The sequence below is a fragment of the Haliotis rufescens genome, unplaced genomic scaffold (genome assembly GCF_023055435.1).
Source record: "Haliotis rufescens isolate VD_foot unplaced genomic scaffold, xgHalRufe1.0.p SCAF_31, whole genome shotgun sequence".
Classification (NCBI taxonomy): Eukaryota; Metazoa; Mollusca; class Gastropoda; order Lepetellida; family Haliotidae; genus Haliotis; species Haliotis rufescens.
The window spans coordinates 4,161,268-4,180,659 of NW_025964013.1; the positions used below are offsets into that span (position 1 = coordinate 4,161,268).

The 19,392-nt window shown below is 41.5% G+C and overlaps 2 protein-coding genes across 2 annotated transcripts; one reads left to right on the forward strand and one right to left on the reverse strand.

The window, feature by feature from the left end:
* The first annotated feature begins 1,898 nt into the window (after positions 1-1,898).
* LOC124123732 lies at positions 1,899-7,785 on the forward strand. Its single transcript, XM_046486919.2, has 3 exons — positions 1,899-1,971; positions 4,104-4,213; positions 5,015-7,785. The coding sequence occupies exons 2-3, from the start codon at positions 4,111-4,113 to the stop codon at positions 5,923-5,925; spliced, it is 1,014 nt and encodes a 337-aa protein (XP_046342875.2). The 5' UTR covers positions 1,899-1,971; positions 4,104-4,110; the 3' UTR covers positions 5,926-7,785.
* Positions 7,786-7,862: 77 nt separating this feature from the next.
* Positions 7,863-8,784, reverse strand: LOC125371773. Its single transcript, XM_048380494.1, has one exon. The coding sequence runs from the start codon at positions 8,782-8,784 to the stop codon at positions 8,059-8,061; it is 726 nt and encodes a 241-aa protein (XP_048236451.1). The 3' UTR covers positions 7,863-8,058.
* Positions 8,785-19,392: the final 10,608 nt, after the last annotated feature.

Below are 19,392 nucleotides of genomic sequence, written 5' to 3' on the forward strand. Positions count from 1 at the left end.
GTCTATTTATTCTAAGTTGTTTTTGCAGGCTCTAGCAACTTGTACTTGAAATTGCCTGTCATGGAGATATGAAGTGGGGTAGTTTGCCCCTCACTCTGAAATCTGTAACACCTTTATAAATACCACGTTGCCATGCTGTGTCACACCCTTTCTCAGTAGAAACAACTTGTTGCAGTATGTTGTTTGTTGACAACTAAAGTTTTGATAAATGATTCTAAACTCAGCAAATAGTAAATGTTACTACGTTTATTGATCGGCAAGTACCAAGCTAATCGATTTTCGAACATGCATTCCATGGATTCACAAACACAACTAGATAATGACATGGACGGTATTTTGATGGATCAAGTCAGTGTGATCCCGGCTAGGCTTTGGTTTAGGAATGATAATGCATGGAATGTCCGATTGTCCCAATTTCGTCAAATATGAGCAATCATTTGATTTCGGGTTTGAGGTGGGGTGGGATTGGCTGGTGGTGTATATGGCTTGAGAGCAGCAAATGTTCCTTGGATGCTTGTTTGCAAGAAAAGTACACACTATTTTACCTTACAATGCGAAGCTTAAGAGTTCGGACCTCCTGTCTCCCAACAAGACGGACCAATTACACTTCTCACTACATGTGTAATATTCTATACATCAACGTATATGATCAAATATTCAAATTGTTTATTCATGGCAAACTGAGTTACTGACATATTAACTTTTTAGTCGTTTTGTGAAGCATGTCCCTTGTATCTGTATTCAAAGCAGCTGTACGTCATGGTCTGTCGAATAAAACGTTCATCCATGCGGGGTTTCATGATGTGGTCGGAATCGTGCAGTCGATTCTGCTTTATGCAAAAATGTCTTTGGATATGGAAAGAGTTTTGTCGCTTTATTACCAACTCGAACGTTAAAATCACCGAAAGGGCTACTGTTGCATCAGGATATTTCGTTGGAGAGCATATATTGTCTCCATTGTAAAACACCTATACCAGTGGGTAGAGTAGCAGAGTGACTATCAGTCACATAAACAAACCCGAATAGTGTAGGTGTTGTGACGAGGCGTTGTGTGATGTCACATCATGAACAAAATACATGGATACGGTGACCCATATGGCGATGAGGCCGAAGGAAAACCTGGCATCATCACTTATTGATAGTGATTCATAAACATAGTCGGAACACGGGCTGAGGTTTCTGTGGATTTTATGGTTGTGTCGCTTAAATTTACTGTCATTGGTCTGTCTAGATCTGTCTGTCTGTCTGTCTGTTAATGTTTATTGAACGCTTGGCTATTGCTGGCAACGTCTTGAAATGAATATATTATTATATTCATTTATATAATCACACACACACATATATTATCTGTACTAGAAAACATTGGCGGTCCATATTATCTATTTTGATCTACACTAGATAACATTGACGGTCCATATTACATGTGCTAGAAAATATTGACGGTCCATATTATCTGTATTAGAAAATATTGACGGTCCATATTATTTGTACACGATACCATTGACGGCCCATAATATCTGAACTAGATAACATTGACGGTACATATCATATGTACTACAAAACATTGACGGTTCATATTATCTATGCTAAAAATTAAAAATTAACAAATATGTCCATATTAACAAAATCCCACCGAATTAGACAATGTAATTTTCACTCTCACACACATGAGTTTTTTATGGTTTTATAAACAACTACTGTGATAGTGCTCTCGTCATAAATCACTGTACGTTGTGATTTACTGTGGATTTCGAGTTGATTGTGACATGAAAGTTTGTAATGTACCGAGGTGATGCTTTACGACGGATACGAATTACCCATATACAATAACCCTGTATTAGCACGTTTGAGAGGCACGTCACGTTCACCAACTGACTGAGTCCGGCTTTCGACGTATACCGTTATACACTGAGTGGACTTACCCAAGCTGCTTCTGCCGAGTCCCTTCAGTGCTTGATTGTAACACAAAAGGTAAGCACCTGTTTCTTTGATGGATATTACAGATTCGTAAATGGTAATGAAAGCTAACAGAATTGGTTCCAGCACACACAAACGCCTGGGGATCAGCGACAACTATTGGGAAGATACGAGTTGGGTGATCCTCGTCTCTGCCTCGTTCAGTCATGGGCGCCATGTGGACTTGAACGACATCCAAACGCATTATAATCAAATCGAAACTCGACGAACCGTAGAATTAGACCTCGACTCATTGAAAGCAGTTAACACTGACGTAACATCACACTTTAAGACACGGTACAGGTGTAGCAGGACGTGGTGTCACACCAAACACAGGACATCTTCAACGCCTGCTGACGAGGTCTAAACTTTATTGGTCTTTTTTACTTGTCACAAAGGACAAGATCTGAAAAGGGCACCTTTCGATACCCAGTATCTGCAGTATTTAAGAAACGAGCAAAGCTGTTAGAAATTTATATGAATTGTGTCAAATGAATAATCGTTTTATCCTTCAACATATGAATGTTTCCTACTTACAGGAACACTTATAGAGGAAATGCGAGACATGTTGATTTTTAAAGTTTTTTTGAAACGTGTTAAAGGCGTTTGCTTTTGCAAATTACCGATGTGTAGAGCTGACGGGTCCTGAAGCATCAACAGATACTGCGTGAACGTGTTAACTATTGCAATGTTTACATTGGGAGGTCTAACCTGGACTTTCATAATTTTGTAATGGCTTAATTTAATGCCGTCATTCGAGTATATAATACGGACACTCTTCATTATGTATGGCTGTTATCAGTATGATTAGTTAAAGTGACGACAATTCTGAAGCCACTTAAATGCGTCACTATATATTTTAAACGTACCGAGTCCGCCATCTTGGATTCACTGAGTGTGCTCTCGCGAGTACAATACCTACACTTGTCATAATATGTTCGCAGGTGCGGTTTTTCTCGATTAAATGTTGTTGGGTTTTTTATTATTACTAAGAGATGTAACATTCCAAAAGCGTACCATAGCTCTCGTAATCTTGCTTTCTGACTCTGTATTGTGAAAGCTGCAAAGCTCAAAACCTCAACATCGCTCTTGTAATTCAGTGTTTTAGGTTTTTAGTTTTGGGAGACTAAAGCTAAAATCCTTTTAACAATGTTGAAATAATGTTGAAATATGGATACTATAATTTCACGACATTCAATAACATAATGCAGGTGAGTGAGTGTTGTGTTACGCCGCTTTTAGCAATATTCAAGCAATATCACGCTGTGAACACCAGAATGGGCTTCACACATTGTACCCATGTGGAGAGTCGAACCCTTGTCGTGACGAGCGAACTCTTTAACCACTAGACTACCCCACCGCTCCTTATGCAGGTGAGGTGAGATGGGGTTTCACGTCGCGTTCAAGTTTATATATGTACTTATATAGCGACGTGCATGAACACGTGTGTGTTTTCCCGCTTGTACTTGTCCGTTCTGATGCCGATGTTGTAGAGCAAGCCCACTGTGATACCACACCGCAGTTTAACATGTATACCCCACTCAGACCTCAAGCTGACATGTCCTTGTTGTATGCCCTTAATGTCGAGCGCCAGGCAGGGTAAAGATAAGTACCATTTTGTTGACGTCCTGTCGCATTACGCAATCAGGGGATCGAACCACTGAGTGGGCAGATGCTCCATGCGCTGGACCACGGAGGTGTCCCGCGTTCGACTTCAGGGGAGGGGGTGACTGGATGAATATATTAAAAAGTAGAAAAGTATTATACTTGGTTTAGTCTACAACTGGAACGATGCCTGTCGTTCAAGATATGCAAACTGGTTCACATCTTGATGATTATGTTGTTGTTTAATTAAGAACGAAAATGAAATGTGAGATCGATGTTAAAGTTTTCTAGTGCTCATAAGCAGCTTGTATACTCCCCAGCGATTTGAGGATGATAACTGGAATCCAAACGGATCCACTGGTCGGGGTAAAAATACAACCGCATTTGGGAAAGATATTAGTACCGGGATACCTGCGGTATATAAATGTATAATATAATAATAATTCTGATTGGTACACACTCGGAAATACATGGGTACTGCATGTAATTGTACTTCAAATTAGTTCTGAGTATTTGATGTGTGTTTGATACTCTCTGTGTAGACTGAAGATGGTGAACAAGACTACTCTCCTCCAAGCCTTCGCCATTCTGGTGCTTCCGGTGTTTTTGGTGACAGTGATCTTCAACATCCTCGCCGGTCTCCCAGACACAGGTAAACATGGGGCATCACAACAGGGCATGTGAGCAGGGTGCAGAGTTGCGTCCTAGGCCTGGCGGGATCCGATGTTCATTGGTTCCAATTCAAAATTCGACCTCATCATGATCTGTGGTCTGTTAGAACTGCAACCGTGTGACAAAAAGTGTGTGGTCTACGAAACTGCTGGGCAAAAGAAAGTATACACCAATATTTGATGGTGGCTAAAGCTGACACAAACAACAAATGGTTATTCGACTGATGTATATGACAGGGTATCACAGTTTTGTTTCGGACATGTTGGCAGTGTTGCGGAGACTCGATGCCCAGCAGCGTATAATTTTCAGGTGTAAACTTTGTGTTCCCGGCAGGTTACTTGCGTCAGTTTTGGCTTTTCTTCCACATTAGGATGTCAGTGTCATGCAGTTGTGAAGCATTAGACTCCTCCATCTTGCTTCCTTGTGTTCATATATTCAATATTAATATTTTACAAATGGAACAAAACCTTTACAAATGGACATAATATATATTATATGATTTAGGGTCGACTCGCCAATTCCACTGCCTGTGAGACCGGATCTACTGATCCACCCTCACACCCGTCAACTTCATCCAAACGCAGGGCAGTTCAGTCTGCACGCATTAATGTTGTCACTGGGGTGGATATTAATATTTTTCAAATGGAACAAAACCTTTACAAATGGACATAATGTATATTATATGATTTACTAGTTCTATGTAATTAATAACATTATCAACGAAACACGCAAAAACGTTCACTATATGGCTGTGATGGTAACCAATATAACTCTATTTCAGGTGCTTTCGTGTTTCTGACCACAACTACCGCAATCTCTGACCGGTTCATCTCACAAATAACACCCGTCGGCTTTACATTCATCATCTGGGGCCTGATATACGTCTGGCAGCTCGTGTGGATCATCTACGAGCTGACCCTTCTCTGCCGGAAGTCGGCCTCGGGGGAACCCCTCTATCTAAAACCGATCCTCCTGCCGACAGCATTCTTCGGCATCTACATCCTCAGCCTCGTCCTCAATGTGTTCTGGTTGTTCATGTTCGACCGAGAGTTAATAGGACTGGCATTCGTGGCTCTTGCTGGCATCTCAGTCACTCTCTACATCTGCCTCGGCCTGTCCTACCTAGCTATGTACAAGAACAGGTTCATCCTGTCCAATCAAAGTCGGAGGGTAGATATTGTCCTCATCTCTATATTTGTCCACAATGGTCTGGCCCTGTACGCCGCATGGACAACTGTGGCCACCATCATCAACATGGCCATCGTCATCACCTACCAGTCTCTGCCCCCAATTGACCCGGGTACTGCCTCAACCATTGCTCTCGGCTTCCTGGCAGCTGTCATCATCATCTACGTGGCCGTCGACCTCTCCGTATTTGACAAGTATACCCGCTACACCTTCACGCCCTATCCTGTCGTCATCTGGGCGTTTGTGGGCATCATTGCGAGAGGCTATAATTTGCTTGACGTTAATACTATCTTTGTCCTTGTCCTGTTGGCACTGACTGTGGTGGCTTTCCTTGTGAAGATCGCATTAGCCATCTACAGAGCAATGACACAGCCGCTGTTTCCTCCTCCTGGGTCCGGGCCCGATGAGACCAAGGTAGAAGAGGTGACTCCGGAGGAAGACATGGAGAAGGCGACCACCACTGTGGAGCCCTCGGTCACAGCGAATGAGGTTGAACATGGGTAGAGTGAACATGGAACTGATGACTTGAAACCAGTTTTAGGGATTATCAATGACAATTTCTGCTAACTTGACTTCGGCAACATCCAAGTCTCACGATTCAGATGACTAAATTAGTCCCAAGACCAGTCGTGTCGGGTGGTGGTATATATTCGTTTCTTAGTGCAGGTGCCCTTTGATATAACTATGAGATAAGACACTTGATCAAGTGAACACGACGTTCTTTTTGACAGGGTTGCTATCATGAGTGGTGATAGCTCACTTGAATGATCCTCAAATTTAGATCTACGCTTTTTCTTTAATATGTCTCTGCATATAGATATTTTAATGTTGATTATATTGTTATATTTGCCACCATCTTGAAAGACATTTTCACTCACTTGCAATTATTAAATATAATTATCGTAATATATAATAACTATGAATGCCATTAAAAACATATAGTTCGGTATTTTCAGACAGTATTAATAGACTGTCCAAGCCTAATATTTAAGGAAAAATAGAGTTGTATTATTTACTTCTTGATTTTTAACATTATTTGTGTCCCTTAATGTATTCATTCCGGTCGAGATTCAGGGAAGAATTAGTCCCCTCTCTCCCGTGCGTGTCATAGGAGGAGACCGCAACTGCAAGAGAGGATCAGTTGGTCAGTTTCGGTGGCTGTTCAGAGCGTGTCGTCGTACGACCACAAGTCGTTGCTGATGTATTCAGTCACTCACTTATCATAAGAGACCCCCGAAAAATAGCTATGACATTGCTGATTGCGGCGAAAAACAACGGTCATACACTTATGTATATGTGAGCTTTTGTGTATTTAGATATGAATGTCCTTTGTAGCCTTGAGCATAGAGCAGGGATTGCCGAGTGATCGAGGGTGACATATTCCTTGTGCCGAGTTGCCTCCTTGGCTCGCTGACCGCTCTTCAGAATCCAACATCAGTGATTTTGCAGCTGAATATCAAACGTCACCAGAGACGTAAACGTCTATGATCTGCGTTCCTTGAGTTTCGATCTCATAACGGTGAGATGTGGGGATATATTCTTTTCAATCTCACTGAATATTAACCTGACACTTCCCCGGCCGCGTCATACCAAAATACATTAAAATATAGTACTTGTTGTTACCCTGCCTGGCGAATTAAAGGGCTAAAACAAGGACTGGTCGGTCGGAGTCAGTATACTGCGTCTGAGTGGTGTTTCATGTTTAACTGCAGCATGGTGTCTCAGTGGGTTAGCACTTTCAAATCGACATACTTCCTGACTAGCGCAGGCATATACACACACACAGGCACACGTCGCTATATATGTGCAATAATATCGGACGCAACGTTAAACGTTAATTAGGAAAAGACTCAGAATATAAAGAGTAAAGATTTTAGTCAAATATGTTAAAATTATATATACAGATTCGAACATCCTAACTGTTAACAGATAAATATAAATACCCTTCTATTACAAAAACAATACAATTACAATATGTAAAAAATATGAGAAATAAATCAAACTAGAAAATCAGTTCTTGATCATGAGTTGAACACCTGGCAGATAGTCACACTTCAAATCATTAAATACATATTTCGCACATCTTAATATGTACCATGTATATGTTATTGTGTTGTCAGGCTTGTTCTGAGAACAGAACATGCTTCAAAGAAGGGCGATAACTCGTGTTGTTGAGATTGTATCTAACACGTTACTGGCAAATCGTTTCTTGTGAACAAAGTGTTAAACAAACTGGGAATATAATATAAATGCGACTTTGTCTCCTGGTACTCAAATAGAGCTTTTCGCAGGTATGAAAGAAACACTGCCAGTGTTGACTAGCTGGTTCTTTCAGCAATTTACTGGCATTTAATAAATCGTCTCCAGCTTATGTGTGTGTTTTCTTGTTTAACACTGCACTCAACAATATTCAAGTTGCATGACGGCGGTCTGTAAATAATCGAGCCTGGACCAGACAATCCAGTGATTACATTCATGACCATCGATCTACTGGATACGTGGCATGCATCCTCCAAGTAAGTCAGCCTGACCACCCAATCCCGATAGTCGACCCTTAGGACAAGCATGGGTTGCTGAACACCAATACTGATACTGATCTTCACGGGTTTCACCAGTTTATGAAACGTGTTGATGACGTCAGGCCATGTCGACAGTGTACTGCTTCTCCGGCGTGGTAATGTTCGTGGATGAGGTAAACACAGGTTTTGTCTTGCTTCTGATGATGACGAACACTATCTTGGCAATGAGAGCTAACACGCCTATCACTATGAGTACAATGGTGAAGATAGAGTTCCCGCGAGCAGCGTCAATATTCTTGGCCAGGCTGCCTGACAGAGCCCACACGATGACGCCATAAGGCGTGATGGTATACCGACTGTATCTGTCGAATAGGAAGAGGTCGGTGATGACGAAGAGGAACAAGGCGGCGGTGATGAAGCCGAGGGAGATGGAGGACGCGGTGCTCTGGTCGATGGCGGGGTTAGCTCTGTAGGCAATCACAAAGCCCATGTTGAGGAAGGAAGCAATGGTGGTCCAAGCCGCATAGATTCCAAGCCCGTTGTGGACGAATGCACGCACTAAAGTGTCCTCAATCTTAAGATTGAGTTTAGCCAGGACCTCCATGTTGTTATCCAGGGAGGTGTAGGAGATCCACAGGCAGATGTACAGGGTGAAGGCAATGGCGAACAGGAAGCTGAAAGCCAGCTCGATGAGTTGGCGGTCAAACAGCAGGAGCCAGCTGATGTTGAGGAACATGTTCAGGATGTACATCCCGAAGAAGGCGGGGGGGGGGCAGAAGAACGGGGTTGAGGTAGAGAGGTCCTTCTGGTCATTACACCTCGAAAGTCTCAACAGGTTTGTCATCATCTGCATCTGCTTGTACCATGGCACTTAACACCCAACACATAAATGAGAACATATTTCCGGCAAGTGCTTCATCTTGTTTTACAGTCTCATTTGCAATGGAGGTCACGGGTGGCCCAGTCCTCTAAGACGTCGCGATTCGCTGTGCAGAGTTGCGTCCTTTGGGCACACCAGGAACCAATGATTGTGGGTTCGAATTCCGGTTCGCCCCGATTATGTTTCTAGGTTCGTCAGCACCTTACTCGTGCTCGTGGGTTTCACTGAAGTGATAAACGTCTGAGACCTGCATCACTTCGAGATTTCCCAGCCGCTAGCAATAACATCATGGAGAAGTGACACTGAATTCAGGATCACATTGTCAGGTAACACTGTTTAACACGAAACTATCTTAGTGACATTCAGTACAATCCTACACTCGTGTGTCATGCAAAGGTATTTTTCAAACCCAATAAATGTCATAATCAATAAGTGTAGTGTTACCACACTATAGCTATTAGAATTGAAATATGTGCAAAAAGATACTTCACTATTTTCCCTTCAAATGGTCCTCTTGCGGGCGCGCAGAACTTTAGGTTAAAACATCGCCTACAAAGTCTAGGACGAAAGTAAGGGACGTTATTCTAAATGACAATGCCGAGACCTTTGATCGAACAGCAGGCGTTCAGCATTGAGGATGCCTGTTCAAGTCTGATGATACAAGGTGTATACTGAGTCTTTTGGACAATACTGCTTGTTGTTGTGTTTACGTCAAAAGTCAAGTTCATAGAGAACACCAACATTATACCTGGAAACACTCAAAACAAATATTGTTCAGGAAGCAGCGCACCCACGAGCGAGTTAAAATGACAACGTAAGCTTCAATTAAGATTGTTTGTTATTGAAATATCCAATATATTTCACGAATAAACTAAGGACTCAAGTATATTATCAAGCTATTTGTATTTAGATAATGTTATTATTTTTTTATCTATCTAGATCCATAATTCGTTTCAAAATTTAAAAGTGACATTAATTTTCGTTCACAAAGGGAGATAATTTAGGTATTGTCAAGTTATGTTGTCTCATGGAATACGCCACTAGTTAACGTGAACATATATATAATGTAGTCCTTTTCTATCCTTTTAAATTGAGTAGATCTAATAAACAGACCTAATTGTCTGATTTTATTTAAATCTGGCTGAGGAGCGAAATGCATAGTAAATGTGTCAAATCTATTCCAGAACGTAGTTCAGTGATGTTTGGCATGTCTGACAACATTACTGAGGATCAGCTGCTTTTTATGACAATGGTCTTTGAAGCGGACGTAGAATATATTTTTAATGTTCTTGAGAGAAGTAAGGGGAAAATGGCCTTGTTTATTTTAAACATATTTTATTGACAAATATGGGCAACGGAACTGGGCAAACGTTATCCAACCTAGGTGGCCATCTCTCATCATTGTTATTATGCAACACATTTCACGTTAAATCAAAAGATAAACACACTCAAATAAATTTCGCATGCAATGACCTGAAACACACCTTCTGGTCATGTATTGTTTTAGCCTCCAGTCTGTTGTAACATTAGCCCAATCATCGGTCCATCTAGCTCATGAAATCCCGTACACCTATCTGTCTACATCCATGTATATCCTGGGATGTATCTGTATAGCATATTTGGAGTAAGAGGCCAATAATACAAATTGAAGTAACAATAGTAACGAATAGGTCATTAAACTAACACTTAATCCCAGGGTTAAAATGATCTTATTTAAAAGTATATACGTACAAAATCCAAAATATAATCCAAATAGAGCCCTGGAAAATGCTTAATTTGAGAGGTGAGGCAGTCAAAATTTAACAAATCGATTATTTACAGACCGCCGTCAGATAGATCTAGCTGGACTACTACAAGAAACAAACGAACTATACAACTATAATAGCTATAATAGCTTTAAAATTCAGCACCAAAGGGATTACAAATACGTCACAATACTCTATGACATAATTTTTTACAGTGTCATAAAAGAAACTCCCCTATGACGTCAGTCCAGCAACTTTGTTACTGGGCGCTCTCCTACCCAGAGTTCCACGCGACCAGCATAGTACCTCTGCCACAGGCCAGCGCCATGTGACGATTCGTCACATCTTACACAGTCCATTCAAGATATTGCATGTGTTGTCATCTATTTCACGTTTGACAAATCTACATAACTAGATAAACATATGTCATAGAATGGTTATCTTTCATTGAGAAAATATCCTAAATCGTGAAAAACTATTAATTTTCCATTTGCGTAGTTATCCTATATCTTTACATTGGTTGTACGGCTCCACGTGCTGTCATCGAAGCCCTAACGGAGAGCAAGCGATACGGTCACTTTGATACGTAAATATGTATTGTCATGCAACTCACTGTCGCAGTTGTTGTAGCATATTTATATATTTATGCAAAACAATATGTAAAGCGCCCCTAAATACTTGCATTAGTCCGTTCTATTCTAATTTCTGAAAAAGCGCGTTTGTTTACAGATAAGAGAAAAATCCGGTCACGTGATATGTAAATTAGCCTGTGGCAGTGGTGTTATGCTAAGTCACCACTGCGCCGGAGAGTGGTTTGCTTGGGTCATCGAGCGCACATAAACTTCTTATCTATCATCTGCACACGCAATATCATAAGCTCCTCACATCGATATCCCGTTCGCGGAGCTCTCTGTACTATCGCTGCCACCAGTTAAAGCTCCCCACTGTGATAGGTGACCACAACCATGTTTGGAGTTGAACTCACAGCCGACTGACTGTTATGTTTACAAACAAGTGATGACTGCCGTGTCGCCGAATACTCTTACCCCTGCTAAATTATTTTCTTTGTGTGTAAATTTGAATTTCATTGAGTTTCATTACAACTATCTTGTAATTTATATAGTAACAAAGTAAAGAAGAAGTTGGTCGATTTTCCGTTCGTCTGCAATCTCGAACCAATCTGATTATACAAAACAAAAGGGTAAATTCATCTTGGAAATATGGTCAGTCGTAAACTTTTTCAAAATTCACTATGATGGCATTCCCAAAGACATAAACAAAAGTATAAATGTTACTACATTTTGGGTTAGTGGGCGACCAACAGCGTGCATTGAACGATGACTCTGGCGACAGCCGTGCCTCTATTCGGCGACCACGGCAACCCCTGAGACACCATGGCAATGCTTCTGACTCTTTTTTGCCTCCTTTGAGCTATCTGTAGTGCCTCCTAAGCCTGCCTATAAATAGAGGGCTTGTACCTGCAGTGTTTCATTGTGGTTACAGACACTGAACAACTCGACTCAAGAAAGACTCAAGACTCAGTAGACACAAGACAACCTGGAGCAGTTACATACGAGGGGTGTCCCATAAGTTTCCGGCCTCAACATGAACGGATAGCCCAAACTCAACCAAACTGCACCAGTTGCTAGAACAGTATCTCTGCACGTGGATGACATGCAAAACATGAATCCCACGTGGTACAAATTCATATAAATTGCTATCAAAAAGCATGACCCCCTCACATTTGGAAAAAATGGAGAAGACCGAATGTAGAGTCGTTATTAAGTATCTACATTTAAAAATGTTAACGCCAAAGCAAATTCATGATGACATGGTACAAACATTAGGTGACGATGCTCCTTCGTATAGTACGGTCAAACAGTGGTGTGCTGAATTTACACGGGGCAGACGCAGCACTGAAGACGAACCACGGTCTGGTCGCCCTTGTGAAGTGACTACCCAAGATGAAGCTGCAGCTGTTCTTGATACAATAATGCAGGACAGACGACTAACTGTTAGACAGTTAGCTACTGCACATGACATGAGTAAAACATCAGTGGAACGAATAATCCATGAACATTTACACATGAACAAGGTGTCTGCCCGTTTGGTGCCCAGAATGTTGACTGAAGAAGAAAAACGTCAGAGGGTCATGATTAGTCAACAGCTTCTGGAAGATTTTCGGAGAGATCCACGTGCTTTCATGGCTCATATTGTTACTCAGGATGAAACCTGGGTTCATCATTTTGACCCAGAGACAAAAAGTCAGAGCATGCAATGGAAGCATGTGACGTCACCAACACCCAAAAAGTTCAAAAGCACATCTTCCAGTGGCAAGGTCATGGCCTCCGTTTTCTGGGACTCCGCGCGCGTAATCATGATAGATTATCTACAGAAGGGTTCCACCATTAACGGTGCATATTATGCAGATGAATTGCGCAGATTGCGTAATGAAATCAAAGCAAAGCGCAGAGGTAAACTAAGCCGAGGTGTCTGGCTCCTCCAGGACAACGCACCAGTTCACACCGCCCAAGTAGCAGTGAGCGTTGCACATGAATGTGGCTTCAAGATCCTGCCTCACCCTGCCTATTCTCCAGATCTGGCCCCCTCTGACTTCTTCCTCTTCCCTCAACTCAAATCTGTACTCAGGGGCCGAAGATTTGGGACAAATGAGGAGGTCATCACTGCTGTAGAGTAGTTTTTAGGGTCACGTGACAAACAGTGGTTTTCTGACGGGTTAAATATGCTTGAGAAACGGCGGAACAAGTGCATTGAGGTCAAGGGAGATTATGTTGAAAAATAAGTAAAACAGTTTTTATATAAATCGCAAATTACTTATGGAGGCCGGAAACTTATGGGACACCCCTCGTAGACACAGGATTTTCTGGGTTTAGGCGACCATTGAGCGTCCTGGCCAGATCGCTCAAAGGTGGCACAAAGGTCGCAGCCCTGTGTAAAGGGGCCTTTATGTCCCACGACGTTATTTCCTAAGAACATTGCTAAGAGCGGCGTAAAACCCAACTCATCCACTCTACCATATCTCGTACTTTTATCAAAGCTGCAACTTCACTGGATCAAACCCATCACCAATCGTGAAGAGAATAGCCTCTGGTTTCGACTCCGATGCGCACCTAAAATCCCTATATCTTTGCTCGTGTACCACCGGACAGTGTTCCGCCTCGTGTTCGGTGAAGTAACTTTTTATTTCGAGAATGAAGGGCTGTTATTTCTCTGCTTTATGTTTTGCCAGATGTTGATATGCCTCATAAGGCCATAGGGGGCTGGATTCCACACATACTTTTGTAGGTCCGATGGTAAGGTCATAATAACTGACGAAATATAAAAAAATTGGTAGATCACACCAAAAGCAAAGGAATTATACACTGGACAAAAAAAGAAGTTCCTTTGCATAAAAATATTTTGTTATTTTATTGCCCCTTCTGTGACAAAAGTAACGTACTCCACCATGTACTCACCATGCTGCAAAGAACTGTCAAGCAAATAGAATGAAGCGTACATGTACAGACATGCAATTCTAGTGTAAACAAGCAACTGATGGATTGCATATCTGACTGTGTAATTTGTGTTTTCACTAGAAATTAATAGCAAACATATTATAAATATGCCCAACATAAATATCAGTAAAAATGTCCTTATGTCTGTTGTATATTATGTTTACCAATTTCGGAACTTTTCTAGATATTTGAATAATACAACGGTATACAGCGTTATTTTACAACGGTATATTTGGTTCGGCAATCTACATAGGTGTGTTACATGGGGTGAAATGTTGCGTATTCGAATATACGTGACAAAGCCATTTCTGAATCATAAGGTGAGGTGAAATGGGGTTTAAACGTCGCGTCCAAGATTATGGCACTTATATAGCGACGTGCATACACGCGCTCGCGTGCGTGCGTGCGTGCGAGCGTGCGTGCGTGTGTGTGTGTGTGTGTGTGTTGCTGAGCAGACTGAGGTACCATGCCGCAGTTTAACATGAGTACCCCACTCAGACACAGTATACTGACTCCGCGCCGACCAGTCCTTGTTTTAGCACCTTAATGCCGAGCGCCAGACATGGTAACAAAAAGTACAAAGTAATCAAGGCAACTCTTGAGAAGAAAGTGGCACTAGGGAAGACAAGGGAACGACCAGGAAGACAATGGAATACTAGAGAATACAGGGGAACACTAGATACGACAAGGCAACTCTTGTGAAGACAAGGCAGACAGGGTAACAACAAGTACCATCGTTTAACGTCTTTTGGTAAGAGGGGCAGGGGATCGACCACTAGACCACGGAGGTGTTCTGGAACGCTAGAAGAGACATGGGACACTAGAAAAGCCAAGGGAACACGAGAGAAGACAAGGCAACACTAGAGAATGCAAGGCAACTCTTGAGAAGACTCTTGAGAAGAAAGGGGCACTAGGGAAGACAAGGAAAAGATAAGGAAGACAATGGAACATTAGAGGTGAGGTGAGGTGAAATTTGGTTTAACGTCGCGTCCAAGATTATTGCACTTATATAGCGACGTGCATGCACGTGTGTGTGTGTGTGTGTGGCTGCTTGTACTAGTCCGGACTGATGCCGATTTATAGTGCTAGCTCACTGAGATACCATGCCGCAGTTTAACATGAATACCCCACTCAGACACAGTATACTGATTCCGAGCCGACCAGTCCTTGTTTTAGCCCCTTAATGCCGAGCGCCAGACAGGGTAACAACAAGTACAATCTTTTAACGTCTTTTGTATGACGCGGCCCGGGATCGAACCCTGGACCTTCCGCTCTCCGGGCGGACGCTCTACCACAAGACCACGGAGGCGGTCGGAACATTAGAGGATAAAGGGGAATACTAGAGAAGAATGGGGAACACTAGAGAAGACAAAGGAACACCAGAGAAGACGATGGAATACTTGAGAAGACAAAGTAATACGGGCGGACGCTCTGCCACTAGACCACGGAGGCGGTCAGAAATTGAACAATTCATACATACGAATCCACATACGTGTGTTAGATAGAACAGAAATGTTGCGCATTCGAATACACGTGACAAAGCCATTTCCATAATCCTGAGATATCTTCTATAAGCAGAGGCCATTGTGAGATGAGCATGTGTGTATGAATCACGCTCAATATATTGATAATACCTGTTGCTCCTGCGTATCCTGTCCTACCAGTGGTATCTATCACAAACACATGCAAAGTCAAGTACCGTAAAGAGAAAGTTGACTAAAGGAATGCTGACGTCATCCCTCATGCCATGCAGTCTTGTTGAGAGTGTTTTGTCGTTCTGAATCATTATACATAGATCTAAATATGTAACAGATGATGGGTTTGACTGGTATTCTTTATTTCTAGTTCAGGTGTGTAAATCAGTGGAAGGGAATTGTCTGTTTTACCATGATTGAAGACGATATCATATCATCGATATACCTGAAGCTTAAGGAAAACTTTTTTGCCCTTGTTGTGATTTTGCAGATATTTGTCTGAGCAGAAATTCTGGTCCTTATGCATTGAGAAACAGATCGTTTTCCTACATCTTTAGAAGACTTTTACAATATTCCACCTCTCCGAATAAGAATATAACTTTTTTTTCTGCTGTTAATATTGAGCTTGAAAATATATCTGCTCTTCGTTATTTGTCTTCTCCTTCGTGACAAATGAAGGGCCTCCCTTATCTGACCTAAAACAATCTGAAACAAATCAACTACAACATCAACACGAATAGATACAGCTTAGAAGCGGATATGATACTGACAAATGTATACTTACAGACTGATTTATGCAGCTGTGAAATATATTATTATTCAGCCTTAATATAAATGTTTGTAAAATCTTCTTATTCTTCAGACTATTAAAAATAACAGCTGCAGTGCCCTAAATGTACTTGCCAATAGGACCTCTTTTGTTGGTTACCCAGTCATGTTGCAATAGTTGGTTACTCAATGATTGAGGTTGTAGCTTAAGCAGCCCTCAACAAATCTGTGACACCACGTCTGGTCCCATACAGTGGTTATAACTCTGTTATTGGATGTTACATACGAGATCTAACGCAAAAGAAGTGGACACCCAAGTACACTACTGCCTCTAAGTTTGACATCAGTCACTAACATGAGAAATTAGGTTTAGTAAACAACAAAATAATGCATAAATAACTGTATAGAAGGTGACGGTGAAACAAACTGAATTAGCATTTAATCGAGACTGATTGTACTTAACAGCTTTCCTGTGCACATGCGATGTCCAAGAATACGATATTGCATGGACACTGCAGAGTTGTTTGACTTGTTTGAGTTGTTTCATGACTGACGAATAACAAGTGTTCTTCATAAATAAGGTAACAGAAAAGACAAATAAAATATACAGAAAAGTAATAAATAAAATAGGGGTTTTAAATTGTTTCTTTCTGCGCAGACGCGCATTGTTCTGGATGCGGTCATTTGCTATCAGGTAACGGAAATGGTTTTGTAATTCAGTTGGTTAAACTACTTTCCGGTCTGTATCGCCGTCGTGATCTTTAGAAGCAAGCAATTTGTGCCATCTGAGACAGCGACTCGACACCTGTTTGCCCCCATCATATACCAGTCACGACTGCCACTACTTCTCTCTCCACGCGAAAAATAATACGCAAAATGTCGGAAGTGTATATTTCTAATCCTTTCAATTTACTATTTAGATACATGTTTCAACTTTTAACCAATAATCTGTATCTCATGATTTGTCGCCATAATGTAGCTTTTGTGGAGTTATTACGAATATCAAATACATGTATTGAAATATATACAGTAACTTGTAAAAGAGGTCACCATTGAACCATATGCGGTCGAAGCCATTTAATTGGCGTGTACCGATACATTATCCATCTACTACTACATTTGTATTTCTTCCTGGCATCATAGAATTTCTTTTGTAACGCTCTTTCAAATTGGACCTTTTTGTGATCCATCCAGGCGGAAAGCATAGCCTGTTTTAGTGCTTTACAGCTTGAATTAAACCATTTATTTTTCCTTCTTGTCTTCCATTTCACTTGAACAAGTCTCACTGCAACTTTCATTGCATCTAACAAAATATTTGTAAGGTCGGCTGTGCTGAGTCTTCATCACTAGTACTTTTGGGGGACATGAGGAAGTAGTCGGCCAATGAGCGAGAGTGTGATGAACGAAGGTTTTCTATGAATAGGACTCCTGTCTCTGACTTCCATACAAGTTTGAACATTCTTTCTGCTGTTATCTTAGAAGGATGAGGTCTTGATTTCTTCTCTTCTCATATTAAGGGACAGCTGATGTTGGCAAGTATTAAACAATGATCCGACATATGGGTGAGTGGATGGACCTTCAGCCTGTTGAACATGGTGTAATCCTCACACTTTGTAATAACATATTCCACAGTACTACATCCGTTATACTGGTGGGATGTGTAAATATGTCACCCATGATCCTACCGTTAAGAATACTAGTGTTTGTGTTAATACATGTTTGTACTAATTCCCTGCCAAACCTGTTGATATTGCCATCAGTGTTGTGCCTGATTAGAGGCGAGTTTGACGTATTCATTGTAGGTGGTAAGTGAGATTTGTCTTCTTTATGATTAGGCAGCACGTCACACAGGCTCCCAGTCCTGGCATTGAAGTCGCCTCCCACCACTAGAAAGCCTTTTGAGACATAGAGTGCAACCTGTTGTTCCAAAACAACAAATGGATCATATTGTTTACTTCCCAATATAGTGGAGTTCTCTGGTGGGATATAGATAATACCTATGTAGATATCGTTGGCAAGATTTGACTTTTTCCCATTGATCTTTATCAACAGCATGTCCCCGTCTTACCGATCAAGGACTTCTAATGACGATTCATATGTTTTCTTGTACATTAGAGCTGTGCCACCTCTAGTTCTGCTATCTCTACTATGGTAGTTTTTTAACCTAGGGTTGCAGATCATATTATAGTCTTTAAAGCTATCAGTAAATATTTCAGCTTCTACCTCCGTCTGTCTAAACCAACATTCGCTGAGACCTATGAAGTCAGGTTATTCTAGGGACTGCAGGACATCACTGGACTGCTTAGTGCCACTAATACCTTGTATATTCCAAAATCCAAAAGATATTAGTTGTCACATTTTCAGGAAAGGCACACTATGCACTCATCAAGGTAAACACACCTGGACAAGCACATGTAGCTACATTGATACACTGTACACAACAGATAAAGTGCTGATAATAATGAATTATACACATGTTACTTGTGAGAGTGTGTTTATTACGGTAAAGGGGCCACCGGCCCATTATACATGAAACTTGACATAATAAGCGCTGTTACTTTTAATGTTACATACCTTAGAAAGTGACCAAGGCACAACACTGTTTTCTACATCCAACTGTGTATATGTTACAACATTAATGTCATATCACAAATCTTATGGGCACCTGATGCCCTCACTATGAAAAACCTCCATGGGGTACCCAGTGATTCCCATAAATGATGATCCAACCAAGGCTCGGGTCATGTGAGTCATTCAGGGATTAAACATCCAATAGGGTGTTAGTCTTGGGAGTTATCCTGCTGGTATTGATGGCACCGTTCTGTGCCAGGGTTTTTGTACCCACGGCATGGGTTGGGTGGGATGACTCGTTGGGGGCGGAGATGCTGGTGCTGTATTTTCTTACGGAAATTTCTGTAGATTGGTGTCCACATTGGGAGCTGATGATGATGAACCAAGTTGGCCACACCTGCCCAGAGACTGACTTGTGGGTTCTGCATGAGTGGGAGTTTGATCACTAACAGCAGAAACCTTACTTTGATTTGGCAAGTTGACGTGGTCTTGTAGTCT